General features: G+C 48.6%; 10 protein-coding genes across 10 annotated transcripts; 4 read left to right on the top strand and 6 right to left on the bottom strand.

The window, feature by feature from the left end:
* Positions 1 to 379: 379 nt before the first annotated feature.
* On the bottom strand, positions 380 to 2250 carry FSUBG_7749 (ABC transporter transmembrane domain protein; the record flags this gene model as incomplete). Its single annotated transcript, XM_036686085.1, has 3 exons — positions 380 to 1381; positions 1465 to 1768; positions 1829 to 2250. The coding sequence occupies 3 exons, from the start codon at positions 2248 to 2250 to the stop codon at positions 380 to 382; spliced, it is 1728 nt and encodes a 575-aa protein (XP_036536800.1).
* A 535-nt stretch (positions 2251 to 2785) lies between these two features.
* On the bottom strand, positions 2786 to 3664 carry FSUBG_7748 (trans-aconitate 2-methyltransferase; the record flags this gene model as incomplete). The annotated part of the gene is made up of 1 exon (XM_036686084.1): positions 2786 to 3664. One exon carries the CDS (start codon positions 3662 to 3664, stop codon positions 2786 to 2788), a length of 879 nt encoding a protein of 292 aa, XP_036536799.1.
* Positions 3665 to 4563: 899 nt separating this feature from the next.
* FSUBG_7747 (theta class glutathione S-transferase) lies at positions 4564 to 5226 on the top strand (the record flags this gene model as incomplete). Its single annotated transcript, XM_036686083.1, has 1 exon — positions 4564 to 5226. The coding sequence occupies one exon, from the start codon at positions 4564 to 4566 to the stop codon at positions 5224 to 5226; it is 663 nt and encodes a 220-aa protein (XP_036536798.1).
* A 274-nt stretch (positions 5227 to 5500) lies between these two features.
* On the top strand, positions 5501 to 7194 carry FSUBG_7746 (uncharacterized protein; the record flags this gene model as incomplete). Its single annotated transcript, XM_036686082.1, has 4 exons — positions 5501 to 5660; positions 5822 to 5847; positions 6372 to 6744; positions 6800 to 7194. 4 exons carry the CDS (start codon positions 5501 to 5503, stop codon positions 7192 to 7194), a joined length of 954 nt encoding a protein of 317 aa, XP_036536797.1.
* A 249-nt stretch (positions 7195 to 7443) lies between these two features.
* On the bottom strand, positions 7444 to 8409 carry FSUBG_7745 (endo-arabinase; the record flags this gene model as incomplete). The annotated part of the gene is made up of 1 exon (XM_036686081.1): positions 7444 to 8409. The coding sequence occupies one exon, from the start codon at positions 8407 to 8409 to the stop codon at positions 7444 to 7446; it is 966 nt and encodes a 321-aa protein (XP_036536796.1).
* Positions 8410 to 8985: 576 nt separating this feature from the next.
* Positions 8986 to 11076, bottom strand: FSUBG_7744 (isoamyl alcohol oxidase; the record flags this gene model as incomplete). The annotated part of the gene is made up of 4 exons (XM_036686080.1): positions 8986 to 9472; positions 9529 to 10052; positions 10106 to 10583; positions 10634 to 11076. 4 exons carry the CDS (start codon positions 11074 to 11076, stop codon positions 8986 to 8988), a joined length of 1932 nt encoding a protein of 643 aa, XP_036536795.1.
* A 1485-nt stretch (positions 11077 to 12561) lies between these two features.
* Positions 12562 to 13981, top strand: FSUBG_7743 (integral membrane protein PTH11; the record flags this gene model as incomplete). The annotated part of the gene is made up of 6 exons (XM_036686079.1): positions 12562 to 12751; positions 12814 to 12839; positions 12888 to 12924; positions 12976 to 13429; positions 13478 to 13850; positions 13901 to 13981. The coding sequence occupies 6 exons, from the start codon at positions 12562 to 12564 to the stop codon at positions 13979 to 13981; spliced, it is 1161 nt and encodes a 386-aa protein (XP_036536794.1).
* Positions 13982 to 14266: 285 nt separating this feature from the next.
* On the bottom strand, positions 14267 to 21991 carry FSUBG_7742 (polyketide synthase; the record flags this gene model as incomplete). Its single annotated transcript, XM_036686078.1, has 9 exons — positions 14267 to 15490; positions 15540 to 17176; positions 17268 to 17394; positions 17443 to 20468; positions 20520 to 20643; positions 20699 to 20909; positions 20958 to 21266; positions 21323 to 21794; positions 21853 to 21991. 9 exons carry the CDS (start codon positions 21989 to 21991, stop codon positions 14267 to 14269), a joined length of 7269 nt encoding a protein of 2422 aa, XP_036536793.1.
* Positions 21992 to 22971: 980 nt separating this feature from the next.
* On the top strand, positions 22972 to 23956 carry FSUBG_7741 (2 hydroxypropyl dehydrogenase; the record flags this gene model as incomplete). The annotated part of the gene is made up of 4 exons (XM_036686077.1): positions 22972 to 23008; positions 23063 to 23310; positions 23376 to 23646; positions 23700 to 23956. The coding sequence occupies 4 exons, from the start codon at positions 22972 to 22974 to the stop codon at positions 23954 to 23956; spliced, it is 813 nt and encodes a 270-aa protein (XP_036536792.1).
* Positions 23957 to 24547: 591 nt separating this feature from the next.
* FSUBG_7740 (short-chain dehydrogenase reductase family) lies at positions 24548 to 27477 on the bottom strand (the record flags this gene model as incomplete). The annotated part of the gene is made up of 8 exons (XM_036686076.1): positions 24548 to 24631; positions 24688 to 24827; positions 24879 to 24909; positions 25180 to 25256; positions 25312 to 25493; positions 25551 to 25772; positions 26419 to 26532; positions 26579 to 27477. 8 exons carry the CDS (start codon positions 27475 to 27477, stop codon positions 24548 to 24550), a joined length of 1749 nt encoding a protein of 582 aa, XP_036536791.1.
* Between the last annotated feature and the right edge of the window lie 94 nt (positions 27478 to 27571).

Raw genomic sequence — 27571 nt, 5'->3', positions numbered from 1 at the left:
TAAACGTTGGAGCCGCTCGACCATGATTGAGCGTTAGAAGAATCGACGAAAGATGAGGGGTGCTTGGGGTGTTCTGATGAGATTGGTAATTGACAAGAGACGATCCAGGGTCTGTCAACCAAATCTTAGCTTGTTCGACACGTAACTCGTCGGCCTTGGTCGCATATTCCGCCACGTTAAGCTCAAACATGTCAAAATTGCCTTGGATGGGCACAAGCTATCCAGTCGACAAACAACATTCGGCCAGTGATTTAATGTAATTCTATTGCTATGCTGCTAATTTAAGCGCATCTCGCACCAATTCGGCCAGTGAGAATTCGGATTTGGGATCCCAGGATATGTCTGGGCCTTTGGGCCTTTGGTTAGGCTCCAGGTGGATTTAGGAAGCCGGATCGTCATCTCCGTCTTCTGTAATTGTTTCTTCATCTTCTGTGTAGTCTTCCCAGTCACTCGTAGGGGCAACAGAGTCATGATCTTGACCATCAGCAGAATATAAGCCATCCTCCTCCCTCTCGCGTCGTTTCGCTTTGCCCTTGTCAACAGTATCCCTCAAGTATGTTGGAACCGGAGAGCTTCCACGGGGAGAGTCTCGACTTGAGCTTCTTTCCGGGCCAATCTGCTGGGAAGACATTTCAGCTTGATAAGCGCGGACAGAGTCTTCGAATGAGTCTAGAGGCATTATTTCGAGACTTTTAATTATCTCCTTAGATTGTGCTTGCGTGATCCTGGAACGCTTCTCCATCTCCTTGATTATCTCCATGACTGCTGGTTTCGTGATGGCATCCAAGCCGCTGATACGTCTTATGAACTCTTCATCAGACATAAGCCTCTGTTTCGGACGGGGTTCTTGCGAGTCCCTTGCGTCGCCTGGCTGAGGGTGACGGTAACGTGACTCTTTGGAACTTGCACAGGTCTCAATTTCACTCCCCGGTGTGGTTATATGTCCTTGTGCGATCGCATGAGGAGTTGATGGTATCGGCAAAGGTAGAACTTCTGGTGTTCTGGAGCTGCGATGGCTGGCATCACGAGTCGTGTTCACGGCGGTGACTCTTACTCTATCATCCCTCCAATGCTGCATTCCTGGGGTATCTGACATGAATTCCCTTCTAGGTGGTGGATTTCCAGGTCCTTGATTTCTGCGCCTTTCGACTATGGGTGGTGGCCTAGGAGGTCTCACCCTGGGTAGTAACGGCGGTTTATTAATGGTTTCCACGGGCCACATGGTCATTATGATGTCCATATCTGGCTCCACGATGTCCTCCCAAATGCTCGGTAAGATAATCTTACCGTCTGGGCCTATCAAGTCGTAATGGCCTTCTATCACGTGCGGCCCCAGGACGTCCACCTGGTCAAAGGCCTGTTTAATGAGATCTTCAAGATCCTAGTGACCAAGAATTTAGCAAAACTCTCGCGCAATAGTGAATGGCTGGTTATGTGTGAATATGACACTGGGACATGACTTACACTCCATTTCCTGGATTTCTCCCAGGGGAAGTTGAACTTCCTGCCGACTGCATCTTTGAAGTGGATGAATTGACGCAGGCTGCTTCCTTCTGAAGTTTGGATGGTCCGAAATTTCTGTTCTGGCGACGGAGACGACAAACTCGAACCTTTGTGATTCTTTTCTGCCACGTCTGCATCTCGCTCATGGTCGCTTCCGCTTGCTGGAGAATGAGGAGGGGCCGGTGATGCTTCCGCAATAGACGGACCATGAGAATTTTGATCGGCGGCTTGATATCGGGCCACATTCGCTGGTAGAGGTGTACAGCTAGATACGTCAGCAAACACTTACTCAATAGGTTCTCATCCTAGCGGGGTGTCTTCTCACTAAGAAGCCGCCGACAGCAGGACTTGGACCGATGTGAGTCTAGAATGGAGAGCATCTCGAAGAGTGCGCAGTTCATGAGACTTGTACAGCGTCCATCCTATTTTGTGCCACGAGCTCTGAAAACTGGAGATTCTAGGATCTTCGAGCCGGCGCTGGTACTGCTTGGTGCGTTCGAGGAACTTGGCGATGGTGTCCATTGATGATAGAACAATGTGAGATGCTGCGTTGACTGTGGCGGGCGGGAGCATTTTATGGTTCCGGATTTCGCTAATTTGGAGAAATGCCTGTTGCATCGCCGCTAACTCGGACATGGCCTCAACATACTCGTCGGAGCCGCCTTCGGTGTCTGCCATGATCCTGATGAGCCGATATGTCAGATTGGCGCCGGCAATCACGTCGCCGACGGAGTATCCAAACGACATCTTATCAAAGAGCCTTTTCAACGTGTTATAATGATTGTTTAAAGATAAAGAAGGGGATAGAGATAAGGAGATGTTTGTATCGAATATTATGTGTGGAATGGCGGGCGGAGCATGCATATGCACAGCCGCAAGGCGTTCAAATGAGATGAAAATACAACCCTGTTTGCCAATTACATGGTGGCTATTCCCTCAATAGAATACATCCAGTGCGCCTACAGTAGTAAGAACTCCAAAAGGCAGATTAAGGCAACCAGAAGCAATACAACTAGCCGACACCACCATTACAAAGCTGCACATTTTTTATTCTAGCGCCTATGTCGCATAATGAATAAGTATGCGATATGCAAAAACAAATCTTACTTGTTAGCCATATGTCCTTCGCCACGACGGCTAACGCGCACATCCCTTGGACCCAATCACACAGTCAAAGTCTGTCCCTCATCAGGCGGCAAATTTTCAACTATGCTTGGTGTTTATTTCGGTCTCCTAGAGTATTCTTCTATCTACAATAATACATACGATGCTTCGGCCATATTTATGCCTTTGTCGCAACAACAAACAACCGAGGAAACGGCAAGAGAACTTTCCCATCTTTCTGTGCAGTATAACCCTTCTTCAGCTTATTTAGATAAGCCTCAACGAATGCTTCCTGTTCAGACTCGGACAACGGATCGAGATACGGTCGAAGACCAGTCCCCTTGACCCATTCAACAATCCCCTCGTGATTCTCCATAACATGCATGTAAGTCGTCTGCCAGATATCCAGATCAGAACACAAATGCTTCAATCCATCCCAGATCTCAGTTGGCGAAGGAAATTGGTTTCGGGAGTAGTTAGCAGCTTTGAGTTTCTCCGTCCAAGGCATGTTGGGTGTATCCGCTGTTTCTCTCATCAAAACGTGGCTTGGCTCTTGAAGATTGAAAGGGACCTGGAAAGCGAAACTTCCACCGGGCGCAACATGCTCAAGAAGCTTTCTCACAATCTCAATGCGTTGCCCATCAGGCAACCACTGAAAAACGGCATTGGAGAAGAGAACGTCAACAGGTTCCTCAGGCTGGTAGGTCAAAAGATCAGCGACTTCGAACGAAACATTCGGAAGAGTCTGTTTCGCCTTCTTGATCATATCAGCTGAGGAATCAAAACCTGAGACCTGAGCGTCGGGATAGCGCTCGGCTAAGACGGCGGTTGAGTTGCCGGGACCGCAGCCAACGTCCACGACGCGCTTGGGAGAAGTGTTGGGAACGCGGGCGAGAAGATCTGTAGAAGGACGAGTACGATCTTTGAGGAATTTGACATATTGGTCTGCGGACCAGGTATCCTTTGCTTGAGCCATGGTAGCTGAGAAGTAGCGTTTAGGTTGTTGATTGAGGGAGGTGAGAAGATGACGTCGTGATAGCGAAGCGACGCGTGACATTGCTAATTGAAGACTCGTCGATGGGATTGTCAGTCTGCAGAGTATTATTCAATTCTTGGCATGGAGGAGGTGGCGGAGATCGTATTTATATTCGTATTTGGCCAGTGTCGTGACTGATAATATTATTCAGTCCCGTGCCATTTGACGGACTCCAATTGAGTTTCCTGCGAGATGGTGACTTCAGCCGAGTCGGACTCCGATCGCCATAACCGAGAGAGTGGGACTGTCTCGGTTCAAAATCGGGCTATCGGATGTAGTCTTCGGAGACGAGCAGGACCTCGTAAATGAGAAGAGTTTTTACGATGATCTTTGAGTAATAATTTTGGAACTTTTGAAACGTGTTTGTATGTGTATTAGACTGGATATGCATGGTTGTGGCGGTTGTGGATGATTCGCATGAGCTCATGTTGCGGACCGCATTGAATTCATCGCTCTGCTAACTAGGTTCGAAGACAATTAATATCGGTCTGTCCCAAATTTAAGTCATCTTTTCTTCGAGTAACTCAGTAAAGCAAATCTATAAAAGTAGTAAATTTGTAAAGCAATTCGGAGTCGGGAGTTTTGTTGATTGCTGTCCATGATAAGCCAGCCAATCAAATCGGAGCTACCAGTTCCGCGGAAGCAGGCTTACATGAGGATAATCATGACGAACCCTCGAACCTCATCACAACTTGACTAATCACATGTTATACCAGCGTTTGGTTGCTTTGTCAGTCCCCTCCGCGCTCATGCTTAGTGTTGATTCTGCCGGGTGTAGGAAGGGACAGTTATGTATTTAAAAAGATACAACTCCCATGGGAAGAAGTCCATTCAACACTCTATCCTCTCTACTCATCATCATATACAATTCACATCTGTGCCCTTTCCATCTGCCGTCATACCAATCACCTTTTATCGCAATGGCAGAAATAAAGCCTATCAAAGTACTGGGAATCCATGGACCCAATGCTGGCAAGGTTATCCTCCTATGCGAGGAACTGGGACTACCTTACGAGACGGAAATCATCCCTCTCACCGACGTCAAAAACCCCAAGTATGTCGCCATCAACCCCAACGGGAGACTGCCTTCTATCCAGGACCCAAACACAAACCTCACTCTCTGGGAATCAGGCGCCATCATCGAGTACCTGACCGAGACCTACGACAAAGAAAACAAGCTTAGCTTCACACCCGGCACGGCTGAAGCCTACCACGCTCGCCAGTGGCTCTTCTTCCAGACCACCGGCCAGGGACCGTATTACGGCCAGGCGATGTGGTTCATCATCTACCAGCCACTTCCTGAAGCTCGGGAGCGCTATTTCAAAGAGGTCAATCGCGTAACTGGCGTGCTGGATGCACATCTGGCGAAGCAGGAGCCTGATGCGGATGGAAATGTTTGGTTCTTGGGCGGTCGGCTCTCGTATGTGGATGTCGCGTTCTTTACTTGGCAGAATACAGCTGAGCCGCGGATCCCCGACGAGGAGTTTAATCAGGATAATTACCCGCATGTTAAGAAGTGGACTGAGAATATGCGCAAGCGTCCTAGTTTGCAGAAGGTCTTGAAGATCCAGGAGGCTAAGTAGATTTGGCAAAGCAGTGCTTGGGCAGAGGGTTTGCCTTCAACAGATAAGCTTCGGTATATGGGACTAAGGTTTAGGTTGGGTTCATCTGTGCTTACTTAACATTTCATCTCCAGTTATGTCGAATCGAGATAATAATCCAGATATATATACCTAAGAGATAAGAACAACTCACTATAATTAAAACAAATTCTACCGCCTTTGAATTATTTTCTATGTAAACAAGGGTAGTGAGATGAGATTGATTAGAATAAAATAAACAGAACTCTTTACATCGATGTCAACTACCCTATTCCTCGTGTTATCACGCGCTGGGACGCGTCGAGAACTTGAGCGCTGCCAGAAGCGAGCCGATCATCGACAGTTCCGGCCGCGTGGCCTAATGGCTAAGGCGCTAGATTTCGGTTTCCAGTTCCCGAACTCTCTAGAGATTCCAGGTTCGACTCCTGGCGTGGTCGAAAATTCACTGGATATTGTCTTTTTTAATTTAAACATGAAATATCTTTTTTGAGGTTATTACAAGAACTCAAAATACTCGCCTCCTTGTTAGTTGGTATTAGTTAAGTATTCTTTAATTGCAATAATACCTAAAATACAGTAAGGCCAACAGACGGTGACCTAGCGGTAAGTGAAACTCTTACAATGTATGTGCATGCACTCTGCCTCTGGGCGCCGGCGGCCAGAGCTAACAGACACTGCCTGCGTTGTTGGTACCTCCATTACCGCCAGAGGAAGCCCTCATTCGACCAACCACTGGCCGCACTCGGGGCCGCTGGGCGAAAAGGGTGTAGATGCACCTGTAAGGCGGACTGGTAGGCGCTCTCGAGAGGCATCCATCCATCCTTTCACAATACATAAGCATCTCACTGCACTAAGAACTTAACACCTGTTTATATTCTAGCTTGAGTGTTACTCTTGTTCTTATCCCCTTTAGCCCTGTGATTGCCGCTCTTCCTATAAGTCTAGGTGTTGCTGAATTCGGGAGATGGCGTCAGAACACCCGACAAACGAAGCAAAGTCCCTCGGACATGAAGGTAGTTCTGGCACTCAGCTACAATCTTTATCGAGAGCTAGTGATAAAAAATTTCTGATACGCAGGCCGACGAGTTGTACTTCTCATAACCACTCCGGTAGGCGAATCGTTCCAGACGATCGTTCAAGCGACTGGGTACCGAGCACCGCCAAGTACTGAAATTGATTGGTCAAGCCATGAGAACAGCGCTCTGCCAGATCTAGCATCCAGGTTCAGATTCACGACGCACTACGCCCTGTGTGTCATGGACCGTGAGCTTTGGGAGAGTACATCCGTGAGCTTGCTCCAGAAGTTCAGAGGGGCAAGGTTCTGGGATCACCCTGGCGATTTCACTATGATGTCGCCGTCCAGGAGTAGCCGAAGCAACAGTAGTATGAGACCAGCAATCTTCAATGCGTGCATCCCCTGGTCCGACGGGGACATTGAAAACATAGACAGTGGAGAGGTCATTGGGCAGACGGATATGTCCAATAAGGAGATAACTCGAGGTATGTAAGGCAGGGAGGGCTACATATTCTTAGAATATCGACTTAAATTGTCTAGACTATACAGCGCTTCGAGAAGATTGGACGTACATGCCGATCTTTTGGAACTGCCATGACCTTGCGATCCGACTCGCTTACATCATTGTCCGGCCATCGCGGCATGTCATCCGGGTCCTCAAGCGACTGATGATATTACTCCGCCAAGCCTGCCATAAGGAGATCAAGTGGGACCATACGGCCGGCAACGTTTGCGTCGGCGGATGGGGAGTAGCCGCTCTGGGTGGTATGGCTAGTGTGCCGCCCTTAGCTATGGTTGGCTTCGGTGTGTTCATGGTTGGATGGTCTGTAGGTTTCTTTGGAGGGATTGCAGTGCATGTAAAGGAAAAGGCAAGATATGAGTTCATGAACAAGTTGGAGGAGAAGTTCCCCCAGCTCAAGTTTCTTCATAGCTGAGCATGATGCGAAGTCTTTTTGTTAGTTAGGTATATTTCTTGTCTTGTATGTCGCGAATTGCAATGCTTTCAAGCACAAATGGAAATTAAGGTGTCTTATTTCGGAGTAATGTCCTTTATGGCTGGTATATCTTCTTCAAGAAGCTTATTGTATCCTATAATGGAGGTCTCGAGACTGTAAGTAGGCCCTTAACCCTTTGGTGAAAACAGCTTCTCTGCTAGACACTCCAACATCGTGACTGAGCCCTCCTCACTCATACTCATACTCGACACTATACATACATCGAATGTTCTTGTTATCAGGACACCACCCGTGGAAAACCAAAGTATCTCCCGCCTCATTACTCGTCGCTCCACCAGGCGCATCAAGCCCAAAGTCCGGCGCCGCAATCAAGGGCTCTTCCGCACGCGTATAAGGACCCGACAGCTTATCCGCATAAGCATACTTGACATTATACAGCGGATCACGAAAATCATGACTGCTGAAGAACAAGACGTATTTCCCGTTGCCAAGGCGTACGATGTTTGGTGCTTCAACGAGAACGCCGTCTTCACTACCAATGCGGTCGAAGATCTTTACGGCATCTCCGACGAAGGTAACGCCGTCGCCTTCGATTTCTTGGAGCATAATTGGTGTGCCGCCCGCTGGACCTGATGCATCACCTTCGATTTTGTAGATGAGATAATTCTTCCCGCTTTCGGGGTCTTTGAAGCCGCTCGCGTCAATGGCGCCTTTGAGGTCATCTGGACCGCAGACGAGAGGTTTCTGATCATATGTGTAAGGACCAGTAGCATTCTTTGAGCGCGCGACACCAATGCAGTGTCTCCCAGCTTCGATCTCAGGACTCAGGTAAACGACGTATTCTCCGCTGTCGATGCGGCGAATATCAGGCGCCCACGTATTCTCGCCCGTTGTCCAGCCTTTATCGGGGAGGGCATCTTCCTGGAGTACGGCCCATTCGCCGAGAAGATCTTTGGCTGTGGCGACTTGAAGTTTTCTGTAGTTGTCTGGCGGACCACCGTTTGTTGCGACAGCTACCCATGATCCATCTTCGAGTTGTATGATTGATGGATCTGGAAAGTCGGCATTGATTGCTGGGTTGAGTGTACCCTCGTGTTTGACGGTTAACTTTAGTGCTGATTGACGAATGGTACCCGCAGAAACGGGGTTGACAAGAAGGCCAAGCACGGGCCAGACGAGGCCTTGAGTGATCATGATGAACTTAATCTCTCTAAAGTTAATCGCCGACTTTTGCTAGAAGCTATGGCACCGTTTCTGCCCGTGCTTTTATACCCGAGAGGATGTAGGCACAGCCCGCGATCTGCATTGTTTACCTTGTTTCCACAGCCTCTCATACGTCAGTTAAATATGTTGTCAGCTGTCGATCACATCAGATTTCTGACTCTAATTTTAAAAATAAGCAAGGTACAGCTTCCTTTTAGGGCAAATCGCTGCGCATAGCTGCAGAATAAGCATAGACTGCCATTATGGTGGATATCGCTTATAAGACTGGCGAATGATATTTTGGCATAATTGTGATTTTCTGTTGTCTCCTTCATGCGAAGACCTTTTTGTTGACCGCATAAATCCGGCCTGGGACTTTGGCATGTTGACGCAGCTGCCCTTTGGAGGACGACAGGGCACCTCATCAGAATATCAAGGAACAAGTTTCGTGATCACTCAGGATCAAACTGTTTGGGCCAATCTCTCGAAGTATATTAAAAGCGATCTTGTCCACTATAACGGCACAATTGAATTGATCCTCCTCCTCCAACTATCGCGAACTTCGATCTACACGCGACAGAGGCGACCATTCTGGGTAGGCACACCAGGAACTTGGTCAGTGACATACCACCGCTCACTACCAACACCCTGAAGCGCATAGAACAGACCATAAGGATCGACCTTGTCCTTAATGGTAAGAAGCTTCTTATACTTATCAGCACCATAGAAGGACTGCTGGAAGTTAGGCTCAGTCACATCGGCCTCGGAGGCGTATGCACCTCCACCAGGTGTCACATCCCTCCACGGCTTCATCCAATCGTTTGTCAATGTCTTGCTCTTCTCAGCAACAACATCCCAGGAGCTGCCCTCAGGGAAGTCAATGACAGAGATGGCCCACATAGCAGCACCTCGCCAAGCAGGGTTGACAGCGTTATCTGGGTAAGGGCCTGGCCCTCCGGTAATACCAAACCCAATGACCTGTCCGCCCTTATCGGAAAGACTCTTGAGTGCATCAAAGGTCTTGTCGAATTTGGCTGGGTCTACAAGGTTCTCACTAGAGAAGGAAACAGTTAGCTATAACCAACACGACCATGTGAGGGGAGTCCTTACGTAGGGAAGAGACGACCAGCAGTCTTGGTCTTAGCCCCGCCGACAACCTCCCGAGGGAAACCGGCCGACCAAGCTCCATAGTAACTATCATGCTCAGACGCGACAACATCGGGCTCGATACCTAGGTCCTTCCAGGTCTTGAAAAGAGGCGCAGTTAAAGTCTTTAATTCAGCAAGAGTATGGTTGGGTGCAAACCAAGGGAAGAAGGAAAAGATAAGTGCGTCGCCTTCTCCATGAAAGACACCCCAGTACTCATAGTTACCGGCAGCATTGAAGGTAGGAATGGCCTTCCAGTAAGCTTTCACAGCCTTCCAGAAGGTATCATAAGAGACTGTATCGCTGGTGCCGAAAGAGAATGTCATGATGGAAGCATTGATCTTGGGGTATGCCTTGACGGTGTATGAGGTCGCCACACCGTATGTACTTCCGCCACCGCCGCTGAGGGCCCAGAATAGTTCGGTGTTCTCATCCTGGTTGGCGGTAACAAATTGGCCATCTGCAGTTACGACGTCGATGCTGAGAATCTGTGTCGTCAGTGTGAGTGTCATCAAGTCTATGTCTATACCAAGGGTCTTACCTGATCGGCACCCATTCCGTAGAGAGGGGACATGGGCGAGTGCCCACCGCCAGCTAGATATCCTCCAGCGAAGCCCACGCTCAAACCTTCACCTCCAACAGCAGTGACACCATACTTATCAGCTGCCTGGTAAAGCTCAGAGCCAATAACACCAGCTCCAACTTTGAGGGCAGGTCCACTGTAAGACTTGGTCTTATAGGTCTTGAAGAACTGGATACCCTTGAAGCGATGGGTCCAGATCGACAAGGCGCCGGCACCAGCAGATCGCCCGTTAAAGTCGTGGCCCGTGTTCTTGATCACCAGTCGCATATTAAGCGATCGGGCAAGGTTAACAGCCAATTGTATGTGGGCAACGTTCTGCGCTTCGACGACGTAGGATGGGTAGCCACCAAGCGTGCAGTTGCCTACAACTGTCTCGCCCGGTTGGCATGTGCGACCTTGGTATAAGGGCCACATGACTGAGGTTGGGTCGGCGATACTTGACAGGATTAGCTGCAGACTAGATAGGGGAGTGTATGGCTGACTTACTGCAGAGAGGAGTTGGACCAATTGTCAGTGACATAACTACATCGAGTCTTGTCGTAAACACCAAGGTTATCGTAGCATGACGCTGCAATGGGAACAGTCTTGACAAGAGCGCCACCAGTGATGAGGTTAAGTAACTTCCAAACAGGCTCCTTGGGCCAGAGAAAATCTCCAGGGAAAGTCTTGCATTTCGTGGAAGTACGAGAACTTAGACTTCGACGCTTGGATGCATTCTCAGGGTAGAAAAGGGAGGCATGATCGGGATCGATCTCATCAATCTGGGGAAGTGAGGCGTCCGTGAGCTGAAACGTCTCCTCAGCCAAGTAATCACCCTTGACAGTCTCGCCGACTTCACTGGCCTGCTCCGAGTCAGCAGCATAGGCTGCGCCGCTCTGAGAGGCCAGTAGGGCGAGGAGGCTGCCCAAAAGGCTGGGAGTGATCAGCATGGCGTCTGTTTTGGGAGGGCGAGGGAACAACGGGAGAACAATAGGAGGAAGGTGACAATATGCAAGCCACCACACGAAACAGTGCCTGAGTCAACTAGAACTTAAAGTGTGACAAGAGTGCGTGATATTTATGAGTATTAGGTGGATAGGAGATCGCGTTATGCATGCAGCTTTGTCAGCGCATCATAATCTCCTGTAGAACGTCTCGGTAATGCAAGATTCAGCTGGATCAAGGGTTAATTGGTAAAGAATTGTACCATCAAGGGTCTTACATTGCGATATGGTCTATGGAATAAAACTATTAATTGTCACCGTTCTTCGGACTTTAGGCTTATGCAGCTGGGGTGAATGCAACCCTGAACTGGATATCGCGGCACAAAGAAACCCCTGCGTCATGCAGCATGTCCACCAAATCGGCTCCGGCTGCAACAGGGAATGAGTCAGGAATATAGACGAGGATGTACAATAAGAACCTAGCCATCACCGAGAGATTACATGCAGGAGCACCAACGTTGCAACGGTTGCATAGAACTCATTACGGTCTTAGTATAGGACTTGTAAGTCGTATCCTGAGATGGATCAGACTTCAAGATGTCATCTGATCGTTTAATTTATCGTGAAGTTAATCTTGCAGCAGGAACTGTCATCCAGACATTGAGTGAAGCACAGACTGAGGCCTGAGGGCTGGCGACCTCCCCTGAGGGATTTAGTGCCCAAACTTCTAGAGTGTTGGTTGTGCTTCGTATGCCAAGTAGCCAAGACACTGGAATCTCATCCGGTTGGCGGGACTAAAGTAGATCAGGGATCTAAGAATGAAATCCTGGGGTCGGCCTCCCGGAGAAGACATCGGTTAAAGAAGTGGAGAAACAAGATGAGGAGGGGCTAGCCGGTAGTTCTAGAGTTATGAATTACCGAAGCTATATTGGCCTTTCATTTTTCGGGCATTATAGCCGCGAGTTTAATGCTCTTAAGAACTAACGATGCCAACTTTTAATTGCAAAGCTGGCCAAGATACCACACAATGGGATTCTTTCGGCGCCACAACAAAGGCCCAGAATCTGTCCCCTGCTCCGGATCAATTTCCCTGTTGCAAAAAGCCTCGAGAACCAACAAACACAACCCTACGAAGCAAGGGTTACCCCTCATCCCGGTTCCAGCTGCGGCTGCCGCGGACGGCGCAGAGGTCGCTAAAGAACACTAGACCATTCAGCCAAGAGTTCAAGCCTGTAGGATCCCTACAATGACCTGCTAGGGCTTATGGTGGCGGATGACCTTTTGATTTAGAGTTTGGCCCTTGTTGATGATGAAGCAGACCCCTGGTAATTGTTCTCGCGCCACGTCGCTGCAGTCCCGGAAGCTGTTTGGAATGCCCAAATTACTGACGAAGTGGCTGCTTCCATGCACTGGTTGTCACATCTTATATAGTAATTTCCCCACCGCTGACAATGCCATTCTCTCACTCAATTGATCTTCGAGGCTTCCAAAATGGACCAAAATGACAGCGGCACAGCTGGCAACATGGTATTTCGACGCGGTTATGTGCCGGTCTCGGAAATACCAACGAATTCGACACAGCAGACTGGAATTGCGATTATTTTTCTCATGATGTCTCTTGCTTTCGTCACATGGAGTGCCCGCATGTACTCCAGATTTAGTAAGAAGCAAATCGGAATCGGTAAGTTCGTGGCTACGCTGCATCCTTGCGTGAGATCTCTTGGTTTGACTGACTGGCTATAGATGACTGGTTCGTCACAGTCGCAATGGTAAGGATCCCGCGCCGATCAGAACGATCTGACAACTGATCGACATAGCTATTTTCCATCGGCCTGCATGTTCCTTATTACTACTGTAAGTCCTGTATGCAACATATCACCAAGACCGGGTACTGATCCTTGATAGTCTTCAGATACGAATACATCGGCTTCCATACTAAAGATCTTCCCAAGAATTATGACATCGAGCCTGTTTTATTCTACAACTGGATAATGCAGGTTCTTTACAACCCTATCCTGGCTCTTGTAAAGTCATCAATTCTTTTCTTCCTTCTTCGACTTGGAGGCCATAACCGTGGCATTAAATGGGCCATCTATGGCTTGAACGGATTCAATGTTGCGTTGATGATTGCAATATTTTTGACAGTGGTATTCCAAACTATTCCAATCAATGCTTACTGGGACCTATCTATAAAGCCAGAGCGTCAGATTGATGGACCAGTGTTCTACATCTCATCGGCTATTATTACAATCATTACAGACGTTCTTGTTCTTTTAATTCCGTTTTGGATTTTCATTGGTCTCAAGATGCGGATCGCTGCGAAGCTAGGTTTAATCGTGGTGTTTCTCATGGGCGGCGTGTAAGTATGTAACAAGCACCTGATTCGCACTTATTAACCTTTGTTCAGAGTAACGATCGTCGCTATTCTTCGTGTGATCGAACTGTATAAGAAGTTCTACATCAAAGGGTACGACTCTAGACACTCACTTGGTGACACTCTGAGTAGTATCGAAGTCAATCTCGCCATCATTGCTTGTTGTGGCCCGGCTCTGCGCCCACTGTTTCGCAGAATGTTCCCTCGTCTATTTTCCGGGAAAAGTACGAATGACACTGGAAAATACAACACGCCAAGTCGCTATGGAAATGGCACAGCTGGCGTGTCGTCTTTTCATCTCAAGGATATGCACCGAAGCAGAACACAGACTGAGATTCGTGGATATTCACCTAATGGAAGCGAAGAGGAGATCATGACATATAATGGCATTCTCCGAACGACTGCTGTAAGTCAGCCCTGTGGACGCCGCGTTATTTGTTGACTGACTTTGTACAGGTGGATATTAAATATGGCGATGCACATTCGACAGACACTGACCAAGTGGACAAAGGCGTGAGAGGACCTACGCCACCGTGAAAAGTCTGGGGAAAAAGCCAACGGGCAGACACAGTCCCTTAGATAATTGTGAAAGGAAAATGGGAGTTCAACTATATATAGTATATGTAATGTGATATAAAGTGCTTCGGATCACTTTGGGATCAAGTTTTACATCTTCTGATGATTTTATCATGTATGGCGGCCGATCAAATTGGCAAGATACCCCAAGCACTTACTGGTTCTGATGAGTTTCATGGGGAAATAGGCATGGGCTGAAATACATATCGTTCAGTCTCAAAGCAATCTATGTCATGACATTTCTAGCTAAAGCTTCCCTTCTACCAACTCTGCCAACGTATCCAAACTCGTTTTAGTGCTCATAATGTCCAAGAAGGGGATATCTATCCGTAAAACTGCCCAGAACCATGAGCGAAACTCTGACGCAATCATGCTATCAACACCAAAGTTAGGTAGCGGCTTATCCTCGCTGATCTGGTCTGTTGGGACCAGGATGAGATTAGAGAAGCGCGTCTTGATCAGGTGCATGATGGCGATGCGCAAGGTAGCGAAGTCTGCGACCGGGGCAAAAACGGGTGACAGAGCCGAGGGAATGCTCTTGAACCATTCTGCCGCTGCGACAATAGCTACGTTGCCGTCTGAAGGAGCTACATCCCGAGCCTCCTTTTCCGCCAACACGGAGGCTAGTAGGATAGAGGAGCGTGCTTCGTTGAGGACTCCGTGGCTGGTAACGTCGAACCCTTGGGCACTGAGCTCTCGAATCGCCGCAAACTCTAAGCCAGTGAGGAGATGTGAGTCATCAACCCTACCGTCTTTCTCGCTAGTCAACGCAAGATCGACGATCTGCAAGAACGCATCTTCGTTCAATGGCTGGATCCCTTTGCGCAGAAGCAAGCTTTCGATCTCAGGGTTCTCGTGCAGGTAACCCACTTCCGAGATCATACCTAGACCAACCGAAACACAAGCCTGGCCGCGCGCGCGACGCCATCGAGCAAAAGCGTCGAGAAAGCCATTGGCCGAACAGTAGTTGCTTTCAGTAGCTGTACCGACAGTCCCTGAGACTGAGGAGGTCAGGAGGAAGAAATCAGGCTCGTTGCTTTGGTCTTTATCGACGTGGACCTGCAGGGCGTTGTGGAGGTTCCAGGTTCCCTGCCACTTGGGGTCGATGCCAGTGTGCCAGGCCTCATTGGACATGCTTACGAAGAGAGACTCGGAAAGACCCATGGCGGCTTGGACTACACCACCTATACGTCTGCCCGCACTGATGCACGCTTCAACTGCTTTCGTGACATCGGACAAGCTGCAGACGTCGCCACGGACTACTTCGACAGTGGCACCGGCTTGTTCGAGCCGGGAGATTAGTTGACGTGCACTCGGTCGGTCCGCACCTGAACGGCCTAGGAATACAAACCGACGAGCTCCTCGTGTCATCATCCATCGGCTCAAGCTACGTCCTAGCCCTCCAAGGCATCCGACGAGAAAGTATACTTTCTCAGGGTCAAAGACACTCAAATACAGTGGTGGGGCGACCTAAGACCCCGGTTAGTTTGTCTCGTTTCTAGATATGGATTATACTTACCGGCACTCGAGCTTGCTGATCCTCCAAGGAAATCACAATCTTGCCCACTCGATCCTTGCTCAAGAAACTTCGGTATGCCTGAGCAATCTGACTAACATCAAAGACCTTGATAGGAGGGGGCTGAATCTCTCCGTCGCGATAGAGCTGTAATGCCTCACTTATAAGTCTGTCCCAAATGGATCGATGGAAGAGGTCCTGGGAGTAGAACAGCTCCGAGAGATCAAATGCAGTGAAAGTGGCGTTACGAAGAAACACGCTCATGTCTAATTTGCCTACATCGACGAGTTCTCGCTTCCCAACTTCGACGAAACGTCCAAAGTCAGCTAAGCAGCGCCAACTGTCGTGCATTAGATCGCCGACTAAGGAATTGAGAACGACGTCGACTCCACGGCCATTTGTTGCGTTCATGATGCCTTGGACAAAGGTCGAGTCGCGGGAGTTGAAGATATGTGAAGATGGGATGTATAACTCGTTAATGAGATACTCGCGTTTGACATCTGATCCAACGGTGGTGTATACAGTGGCACCTATCCTGTGGGCCAGAATGATAGCGGCGATGCCGAGACCTCCGGAGCCAGCGTGTATGAGTATAGACTCGCCGGATCGTAGGTGGGCACGCTCGTTGAGGGCATATAACGCCGTGGGGTATATGACCATCATGGAAGGCATCACCGTAAATTCCTCATCCGACATCATTTTGTGCACGCATCCAGCTGGTACACGAACCGCTGTTCCAAGATGGTGAGGAGCTGATACGACAACGCGATCACCCACCGCGACATGGCTAACATTTGGGCCAACTGAGGTGACGAGGCCTGAGAAGTCAAATGCCGTAGTCATATTCCGTGTATCCACTCGCCCGCTCATAGTGTACACATCCTTAGCGTTAAGACTCACTGCTCTCACGTCGACATTAACATACCCAGGGCCCAGAGCGGCGTGAGTAGTAGGCTCAGACAATGTCTGAAAGAAGAGCGAGTCCATCGCCCCAATGCGATCAATCGATAGTCTTGCAGGGTGCGAACTCGCCAACGGTTCCAAATCCTTACCAGCGCGAAGTCCAAGACGCCGGCGGAAGAGTGAATTGAGCTGGACGTCGGGACAATATCTGCTAATATGCAGGAGGCCGTCTTTTTGTATAAACTCACAGTCGTCTCTGTCATGGACACGTCCAAGGACTTTGGTAACACTCGAGCATATCAACTCCGTGTCAAGATCAGTGAGTGATCCAACGTCTAGGATGGAGAATCGTAGTGCAGGCTGTTCAAGCATAAGAGCCCGTGACAAACCGTTCGAGAGCGTCAAGTTGGGGTTTGGAGTAGGGCCTAGCATGTTTGCGCCAGTGATCCACAAGAGGTTTGTCGTTGTAGATGTTATGGAGCGCAGTCGTTCCATGTCCTGTGGGTTCATAGTCGCCAGGAATTCGTTCTCTAATTCGAGCAGGGAGATACATATGTCCACATCACAGATCTCGACAGTGTCTAGCTCATGAAACTTGATGCTGGTGACATGGGATATACCGACTTGTTCCGATAGCATTGCCGATAAAGTCGCACCAAGTTCTATTACCGTGGCGGAAGCATTCTCGGCACGCTTGGGAAGGTTAGCGATTAGGTGAAGAAGGTCACGGGTAGGGACTTGCCACAATGAATATATTTCTGGCCGCGGTGCCTGGCAGTTGAAGGGCATGCACGCCTAGCAATATCTGATTCCCAACATCCAGGACACTGAGGCCAGCGGCCTCCATCTCTGTCATGCTGACGTCCGTTGCTCGAGTGATAATAATGCCCTGGTCTGACAGCAAGTCACTGAGCCGTCTGGGAAACCGATCCCAGAATTGCCTCGAAGTATCGTGCTGTAGAACCTGATTAGAGGGTGTTCGACAACGGGTGGCCTTACTTACTCTCGGAAGTAACAAGACATCAAATGGAGCCTCTCCATCCTCTGTCTCCAGCGATATGTCTCCATCCGCTGTCAAAGTTCCAACATGCCAGGACCGGCACCTTGAAAAAGCCGTATCTTTGGACAAGGCTAATTGCCAATGTTTTGACTTGTACCCCAGCCCGTCGCCACCCAGCTCAAGAACACGCATGCGTGGATTCTTGTGCCCAGCGAGATCAAGGAGGGCGCTCGTGATGGATAGACTTTCGTCGTCACGCACGTCATCGGTCTGTTGGTCCACGAAATCGGTGATGTAATAGTTCCTCAGACTCTCTTGGCCACTTGAATCGAGGCGTTGGATATCGGGTTTCCACGTCACTCTCAGAGTTGGATTGCGCTGTGTATACAGGTCGTGTGAAAAGCTATTACCGCTGCTTTTGCTGATGGTAGACGACTCGACTGCAGCTGCATTTTTCCCTGTGTATAAAGCAACACGAAGACCGGCGTAGTCCATGAGGGGCTTTCCAGTCGAATCTCGTACTGTAGCTGTTATGGATCTGCTGGATAAGCCAGTTTGCTCCGAAAAGGCTTGGATCTCAACCTCAGCATCGACACCGCCTGAAGGAGGCTGGATTCTACACTCAGAAATGAAGACCGGCAACCAAGCCCTCAAGAAGTCGACGTGGCCAGCCGCCGTGCTCAGTGCAGCTGTTTGGATAGCTGCATCCATGGTGATAGGGTGAAGAGGGTAAGACGTGCCGCCGTTTCCGTCAAGAATGGGCTCAAGTTTTGTGATCCCAATTGTCTCCTGTCGAGTTCGACCCCCATCTGTCTGTAGGCTGTGAAGGGACCGGAAGTGAGGGCCAAAACAGAGACCTTCATCATGCCATTTGGAGTACCACTTGTTCATAGACCATTTGTCAAAACCATCGATCTCAGATAACCTAACACTCGGTTTATCTCGAGCTGTCAGAGGCTTGGTCAAACGAATGCTGCCCATGCAGTGAAGCATGGTTCTTCCAGCCTGCCAGGATGAGATAGAAAACTCATGCCATTCAGCTGAGCTACTAGTGTTGGAGATCTTGCTACCGGACATGGTAGTATGCAGTTCCAGATCTGTGTCCCTCGAATAGACGTCTCTCTCCTGACTAGGAATCTGCAGCGCGGCACTGATGTTGACGTTGCGGAGCTCAAAGGAGATCTCGTCGATTGGCTTTCCTTTCGCGTCAAGGATCTGAGAAAGAGCTTCAATAGCCATGGCCATGTACCCCGTTGCAGGGAAGACAATCTGATCTTCTAGACAATGGTCCTTCAGCCAAGGTATTTCGCCAAGACGCAACAGATTCCGCCATGTATAGTCGATATCATTACCTGTCAGAGCGCGCGTCCCAAGAAGTTCATGACGTAGAAACTTTCTGTTCCTAATTTCGTAGCTGGCTCGAGGTTCACTCCAGAGTACACCTTGATTCCGCGTATAGTCCCACGGGTAAGGAGCCAGCTCATGAAGAATTCTCAATCCTTTGTTGGGAAGAGTATTAACTGCATCCCAGATCACAGAATGGCCGTGCGAAAAGAGCTTTCCGGCAAGTGCCTTGACGCTGTGATCAGCATCTTTCTTTCTGACTAGAGCCGATGAATAGGGCAGTGTTGCTTCCGTAAGTTGAAGATATTTCCGGATTTGTTTGACTGGGCCTTCCAGAGCTGAGTGTGGTCCAATCTCGATGAGATGCAGATTGCCTTGGCTTGAGATCAGATTTGAGAGGGCGGAGTTGAACTGAACAGGCTGCTCTAAGTTCTTCCTCCAATATGCTGGCATGTTGACTTTCTCATCCAATATACTGAGGCTCTCGTGACTGCAACCCACGGATGAACACATCGTGACTTCACCTGAAGCTCTGCAAGGAATACCATTCCTTGCATCCTTTTCACGGAACAGGGGGACAAGTAAATCTTCGTATAAACCACCAACTTCTTCCATCATAGGAGAATGGTAAGCGCGACCTCCAGTTTGCAACAGACGGCAAAACCTGCTGTCACTCTCCAAAGCCTGCTTCAGCACTTGAATTCCTTCATCTGAACCACTCAACGTGACACTATCAGGGGCGTTAACGCATGCCACGCGGATCTGATCTGTGAGTCCTTTGCTCTCGATCAAGAGTGCAGCAGCTGCATCGCTTAGTCCAATTGCCATCATAGTACCTCTGGCAGTCATCCTTCCTGCAGCATATCCGCGGAAGTAGGCTACCGTGATGGCTTGTGAGGCGCTGAGAAGGCCTGCACAGTAAGCTGCTGCTATCTCGCCCGAGGAGTGTCCGACAACTGCGTTGCACTGAATACCCCAGCTGCGAAGTAGCTCGACAATGGAAATTTGAACCGCTGTGCAGACTGGTTGGCTACGCTCTACCTCGTTGATCACGTTTGTGTCTGAGTGTAAGATTGTCCCCTCCAGCGTCCAATCTGGAGCGTGTTCAGTGGCGAGCGCTTGAAGCACAGAGTCGAGGTGGCGGATCGTAGAGAGAAAAGGCTGAGAGCTGGCAAGTAACTCTTTGGCCATGCCGGGATATTGTGCTCCTTGTCCAGTGAATACAAAGCCAAGGGGCAGCGGTTTCATCATGTGGAACTCATCGTCACCAGTTGTTGTTCGAAATGTTCGCAAGAGTTTTCCACTCTTGTCAAGGTCTGCTAGGATAAAGGTTCTGTGACTGAGGTGATCGCGCCCATTGGTAAGGGTATAAGCCAACGAGTCAATCTCGTTTGCATGGCCAAGCCGAGGGAGCCTCGAGGAGATATCATCGACCAGCGCTTCGAGAGAGAACAGCGAGCTTGCTGATAGAGGCAACACTAAAGCTCTCTGTTGTCCTGTTGTCGCCATGTTGTTCATGGATGGCCTCATCGGATGTTTGTTGCCGAAATAACTGTCGCCGGATTCAAGGATGACATGAGCATTAGCACCACCATACCCAAAGGAATTGATGCTTGCGCGACAAAGAGCCCGTGGCCAGTTGTGTGTATCTTGTGCAATCTTGAGATTACGCTCAGCGAGAATCACTGTAGGTAGGATTAGTTAGCCATTCTATGTGGGGAGAGATGAAGTCGTACATTTGGGATTGAGGTTAACGATGCCCCGAGTTGGAGGGATCTGACCCTTCTCGAAAGATTTTACAACCTTGAGCATGGATGTGAGACCACTTGCTGCCTCACTATGTCCGACATTTGTTTTGACCTAATCTTTTGTCAGTGCCATAGCGTAATGCCACAATGGATATTCAGATACTTACCGATCCAAGCAGAAGCTGGCTCCCTGAGTCTCGGTCAAAGACTCTCCCAATCGCCTCCACCTCTATAGGATCACCAACAGCAGTTCCGGTACCATGGCATTCGACGTAATCAGTTCCTGAAACGTCCAAGTTGGCATCCTGGTATGCTTTACGCATTGCCAGTTCTTGGAAGTCGCTATCTGGAAGGGATATTCCAGGCGTCCTCCCGTTCCTATCAGAGTTTCAGTCTCGGCCCATAAGACTCCAGGGGCTTACTTACGCATTCAATGCACTTCCTCTGATGACTGCACGGATAGGGTTTCCGTCTTTCACCGCAGCGGACAGGCGCTTAATATAAATAGAATTGACGCCTTCTGCTCGACCATAGCCATTGGCGGATTCGTCAAAGGTAAGACACATTCCCGTGGATGAGAGAACACCGCTCTTGGCAGCAGCAATATGAGGCTCTGGTGATAAGATTAGATTGGCGCTAGCCACGATTGCGTTGTCACAATCTCCCGCCTTGATAGCTTTGATGGCTTGGTGTAAGGCATAGATAGATGAAGAGCAGGCAGTATCTACCGACAGACTATTAAATGGTCAATATCTGAATATTGACCTATCGTAAGCGAAAGGTATACATACCTAGGTCCATGAAGGTTGAAGACATGGCTAATCCGGTTCGACATGATAGTGGCACCTGATCCGGTCGTCACATATCTATGCAGATAATCAGGGTCTCTCAGCTGCAAAGGTTGATAGTCCACCGTGAAGTTTGCCACATAGACGCCGGTATTAGAGCCAGCCACAGCTTCCATAGAAGTGCCCGAGCTCACAAGACACTCGTACACGACCTCGAGAATCTTGCGTTGCTGAGGATCCATGTAGGTGGCCTCAAGGTTGTTGATGTCAAAAAAAGCATTGTCAAACTGTCGGACGTCCTCGCTGATGAAGTAGCCTCCGGGGACATTTGTTGTTCCGCTGCGGTTGCTTTGAGGGTGGTAGAAACCATCGATGTTGTACCTGTCAGCTGGGACAGGTCCATAGGCTGACTTCTTCTGGATCATGAAATCCCAGAGATCATCTGGAGAACGGATACCACCGGGTAGTCGACATGCTACATCAGAATTAGGTCGACGGCAGAATAAGGGATGAAGGTATTTGGAGATACTAACCCATTCCAACAATGCATACAGGGTCATCATCTGGAGTTGCTGCATTGGAAGAGATCATGTTTTGCTCGTTCTCAGATCCCAGGCCGTCACCACCTCGTTGAGAGGTAGATGCTACGGTGATAGTTTCGGACTTGGTCATGGTGCTTTGGCTTCACTTTCTTGTCTTTTCAGTAATGCTTGGCAGAAGTAAATGCTAGCCTGAATGATGGGATCGACGATCGGTTCAGGAGCAGATCTTATAGCACTTTTCATAAGTTCTATCTAACGCTCTTACTTTATTACTACATAGCGAGAAGACTTCATCCGATTGACCTTCCCCTTCATGAAAGCAACCGTGTATTCCAAGTTCATTCTCATGTACCACGTTTACATTCTTTCCTCCTTCCTCACATCAGCTGAAGTCATTACACTGCCTGCTTACATTGTGAGGCAATGTCTCCCCGTCTCGAGTCTAGGTTGGTCTGTATACAGAATTAGTGATAGATGATTTGACTTCGGAAAGTGAAGCTATCCACCATCTTGAACCCTAGAATTTGGTGTGGATACATTTGTTAGCCTGAAGGCTTCAACACATCGCTAGGTATTCTAAGCAGTGGTAATAGCGGTCAGGATACCTCCTCTTAGATCGTACAATATGCAAGTCATCAATGGATTCTGGAAGGGTCTTCGACTATACTCTGTTACCTCCGGTCACACAGTAGAGCGGGGTCAGAGAAAAGAGTAACGATGAGCAACATTTCCTGTCCGAGGACCCTTCAAATCACCGCAGGATAAGACGTTGATATCTGTGCGAGTATCTATGAGTCCTACAGGAGTAACTCCAAGATCTAGAACATGGCTTCGTGAAGAGTCGGCAGTTTCGCAAATATGTTTATCTCCGCGGCCATAATTTGTCATATGACACCTCTAAACATAGCGACGGGAATCACGATACCATGTGCATGGTCTCTTTGGTATTGTGGCTTTTGCATATCGAATTGCATTTGTAATCCAACGGGCAGTCAATTTGTGTATTAATTTCCATCCATTGCCAACTGGGCTCTGACCTAATATACCATCATCTATCAAGGCCATTCAACTAAGGTTCTGATTCAAGAGAGAAACAGCACTATCCCAAGCATGGACGTTTCCGGATATGCTCTGGTTGTTGGAGGGGGTAAGTAACAAACCTGACAGCTACCCTCTCCAAAAACTGATCAAGTCACATTAGGAAGTGGTATTGGTCGGGCTTGTGCCATCGCCTTCGCAAAGGAGGGGGCAATTGGTGTTCTCATAGCTGATATTACCATTCGCCTTGCTAAGGATGTTGTCGGAGAGTGCAAGAACGCAGCAGTAAACAAGGACTTCCTCTGTGAAGCCATTCACGTCGACGTGACTCGCGAAGACTCCGTTCGCAACCTCATGGGCCATGCTGTACAGACTTTCGGACGCATTGATTACTGCGTCAACTCGGCTGGCGTGAGTAATCATTGGATACTCATGCATCTCGAGATCTGACATGCATAGCTGACGCGTTTATCTAGATCGGAGTTCGGCAAGCGGTCGACATTGCCAACACGTCTTTGTCCGACTTTGAAAGATTTCTTCGAGTTAACACTACAGGAATGTTTCTTGTTACGCGAGAAGCTTCTATTGCCATGCGAGCTCAAGAGCCAGTCGCAACCTCTTCTGGGAGAGGGGTATCACGTGGAGCTATTGTGAATCTTGGCTCTGCGTCTTCCATGGTTGCAAGTCCAGGTGTCCTACCATACACCACGTCCAAGCACGCAGCTCTTGGGTTGACGAAGAATAGCGGTCAGTCGATAACAAGAATCCTTGTCAACAACATACAGCTGATACCTTGATAGCACTCGATAACGCGTCATATGGGATCAGAGTTAACTGCGTCTGTCCTTCTTGGACTGATACCCCGATGACACGACAGGCCCTGGAAGGCGTACAGGGTCTTGAAGAGTTTGTAAATGCCGCGGTTCCTATGGGAGGAATTGCAACGCCAGATGAAGTGGCAGATGCTGTTATCTTCTTGTGTAGTTCGAGGGCTAGCTACATTACTGGGATAGCCTTGATTGTTGATGGTGGAACAACGTTGACGGCCATGAGATAAGATACGGGGTCTACTGGGAACACGTTCTTTTGGTAGAAACGGAATACTGGACTCAATGCAACGTGATGTTTGTCCTTTGTAAAAACCCTCCTTTTTGTTCCTCAGGCTTATGATGTTCCCCCGTTATGCTCGTTGGCCCGTGGTTCCGTAGGTTTCAAGCCCACAATTCGTAAACGTTACCAACTTTAGATGAGCTAGAGATAAGAAAGAGCTATGAGGATACCTGAGACGAACGAAAGTTACGAGCGACTTTGTTTCCAGGGTGGCTAAACAGCTAAGGCCAGTCTTGGTAACCCAACTAAACGTTTCATGGACTTGATGCAAGGCGAAGCCGTTTTCTATGCGGCGATGATAATTTTTCAGATATAGCGTGGGGGTGAAACAAGAATGATCTCGCTCATCATTGAAATGTGTGTTTGCACAGAAGTATAATCGTTGTTAAGAGCACTGATGGAGAAGTGAAGAAGCCATAGTAGATTCCAAGATTTGGCCATGTAGAGCAACCGATGATAACTACCAACTTGATTCAACAATAACGATGAGATAAATGATGGGGGAAAGGCCAGTAGTATTCCTAGAAACACTACTGAGTCATTCTGTCTCCTCCTCCCGAAGCCTAGCTGCGTGAGCCCGTTGCAGCTTCTTCATGTCAAACATCCTCCAGAGGATTGAGTCCTAATAAGCAGTTAATACTAGCTGGAACAGTACAAGATGCATTGGAGCAAACCGACCCATATGGTTCGCCAAGCAAACGTGTCAAGAAATCTGGTCAAGGTGCTGAAGCTCCCGAACCAAAACCAAGCAGACGGGTGTTTCTTCAGGCTCTCTTTGACGACGTTCTCGGCTAATTCCAAACGGTCGGTGGCATTTTCTAGAGTTATGAGTTGGCAAGAATAGAAAATAATGGTAGTATTTATCTTACTCGGCTTTCGCAGGACATGCTGCTCAAATTGCTTCGCAAGGGTAGAGTAGTAAGACCCTTAATAGTACAATATTGGTGAGTCCTTCGTATACTAAGTAGGCTCCATATACCAACCTTCTGGAAGTCTTCTATGGGCGTCGGCTCTTAGGATATTGGTGTTTACTTCACCCGAAATAACCTAGCGAGGCATCTTCATCAGCCAAGAGTAGAGTCGCGGATGGTAATGTAGGGGTTGCATACCGTAATTACTTTGACGCTTAAAAATATAGACGTTAGTGATACTGTTTGTAGAAGGATTCACATACTTGAATGGAGCCATTTCGATCCTCAGGGTATTAGACCAATGCTGCAGAGCCGCTTTAGAAGCATTATACGACGCTGGGATGGGTCAGTATGAAGATTCATGGTGAGTTCTGCATGTGATAAGTCTCACAGCCATAAACAAATGGTATGGTCCCCCCAATGGAACCAATGTTGACGATGGTACCAGATCCCTCGATAACCATGTCATGGAAATGATGCACCATGCGCATCGGTCCAAAGACATTGACATCAAACATATGCTGTACAGAAATCACGTCTGTGTCGATAGCAGTCATCGTGTATGCTATTCCTCTGCCACACAATCAGTTATGAACGGCGAGACTTGCAAGGGAATGGTGCAGTGCATACGCGCAGTTCACGAGAATGTGCAAGCTCCCACCGGTGAGTTCTTGAACTTTGGTCTTGAGCTCCGAGACGGACTCTTCAACTGTTACATTGAGAGGGAAGCAGGTGATTCCGGCCTGCGATAGATGATTTCTCGACTCGTGGGGAAGAATGGTCGCGATGGCATGGAACGAAAGGCGTTTGTACTCCATGACCAGTGCCTCGCCGATTCCACCTCGACCGCATCTAAAGAGCATCAGCAATAGTGCATTTAAGCTTTAACAGAATGGGATTAGCAACCCAGTGACGAGGGCGAACTTAGGGCGAGCCATGATGGAACTGCTTGCACTGAGATCAGGGGGGAAAATGGTGGCAAAGTCGTGAAAGATGAGGGGGAAGGTCTCGGAAGAGTTGAGTACATGGAAGGTATGCAGAGTACCTACTCCCTCTGACCTAGGTTATCTAGCATGACTGGGGGACTTCCTTCGAACATGGCTACAGATGATTGTACAAAGCCAATAATCTCACGTAAGCCTCATTTATGCAAGACAATATCACAAACTCCACATTTAACTTAGCTCTACCGTGGTAAAAGGTGCTTACTATACTGTTTGGTGTCGATGCATAATATGTTGTGCTCTCCAACATTGACTTGAACGACATACGTAAAGCATGAATTGGTTGGGACATGAAGTAAGTAAGAATGGTACAACGTGATATTGCGCTGACCAAGAGTTGAAGCGACACGTGTCTTGACATGGTGGACGCCCAAACACCTTGGTAAAGCAGCAGCCCCTCCTGGCATGATAGGATGACCAACGGTAGTGGGAAAGGTTTACCACCAGAGAGCACCTAATCCTTATGGGGTCTCCTTCTTCTACACTGCCTTTACTTCATATCCTCGATGATCTTTGAAACACCAAAAGGCTCAAATTCACGGATTGTCTCTTGCCATAGCCTTTCCCTCAAGTCTTTACCCGGGGATTTATACCATATATCAGGGTATCTTTCACTGTCAATAGTTTATAAAGTTATAGAAAAGGAATACGTACGGCTTAATAGTCCAATCACTGATAAATGACCCATGGCTCTCTATACCACGCACAAGGCAAGCATCGAGATAAGTCGTTGCCGCGATATCAGGAGGTCTGGCAAATATGTACTGGAGTGCTCCTGCAAGCCTCGCAAGGAGTGGTGAGAATTCCCGTAGAAAGGCCGTTCCTCGCGTGGTCCCAGGATTGACCATGTTTACCACTACATGGTTGGGGTCGACAGACTCGGCAAGCTTTGATATGAAGAAGGTGAGAAGTAGTTTGGAACGTGCATACCATACAAATTGACTGTAACCCTGATCTTTGTCTAAGTGCTCCAGCACTGGGCCCGTCGTCTGGATATCGGCACGATATGCGAGATCAGATCCAACAACTGTGATGACTGGGGGTCTTGTATCAGCCCCGGTCCTTTTTAGCTTCAATATTGGTAGTAGTAAGATTGTAAGAAGCGCTGTGGAAAGGTAAGCCACTTGCATCGTGAGCTCATGGCCAGTGGATGCTCTGCTGAACGATGGTTTGATCAACGCGGCGTTCAGAATGACAATGTCGATACGTGGAAGGGTGTCGCATTGGGTTGCAAAGGCCGCGACAGAATCATAAGACTCCATATCAAGGATCCAGACAGATACTGTAGAGTCGGGGAATTCAGCTCGCAAAGCGCTAGCGGCTGCATCGCCCTTGGCTTGGGAGCGAACAGCCATGATAAGGTGGGAAAGACCTAGCTCGAGGAGCTGTCGACTTGCTTCGAAACCAAGACCAGTGTTGCTGCCAGTGATAATTGCAGTCTTTTCTGTCCGTTTAAGAGTGCTTGGTAAGAGTTTTGGGGTAGTGAACTGGCGGGACAGCCAGCCTCGAAAGGTGGCCTCAAAGGCAGCTTCATGCTCGAGCTTAGCGGACATTTTTGCGATGGCAGTTAATAGAAGATGCGTATTATTTTGCTTAGACTCCTGGAAAATCCCTTTATAAGTGAGGGGAAGACAATAAGTATTAATA

Source organism: Fusarium subglutinans (genome assembly GCF_013396075.1).
Source record: "Fusarium subglutinans strain NRRL 66333 chromosome Unknown NRRL66333_c0000100, whole genome shotgun sequence".
In the NCBI taxonomy this organism is placed as follows: domain Eukaryota; kingdom Fungi; phylum Ascomycota; class Sordariomycetes; order Hypocreales; family Nectriaceae; genus Fusarium; species Fusarium subglutinans.
This window is presented reverse-complemented; position numbering and strand designations above follow the sequence as displayed.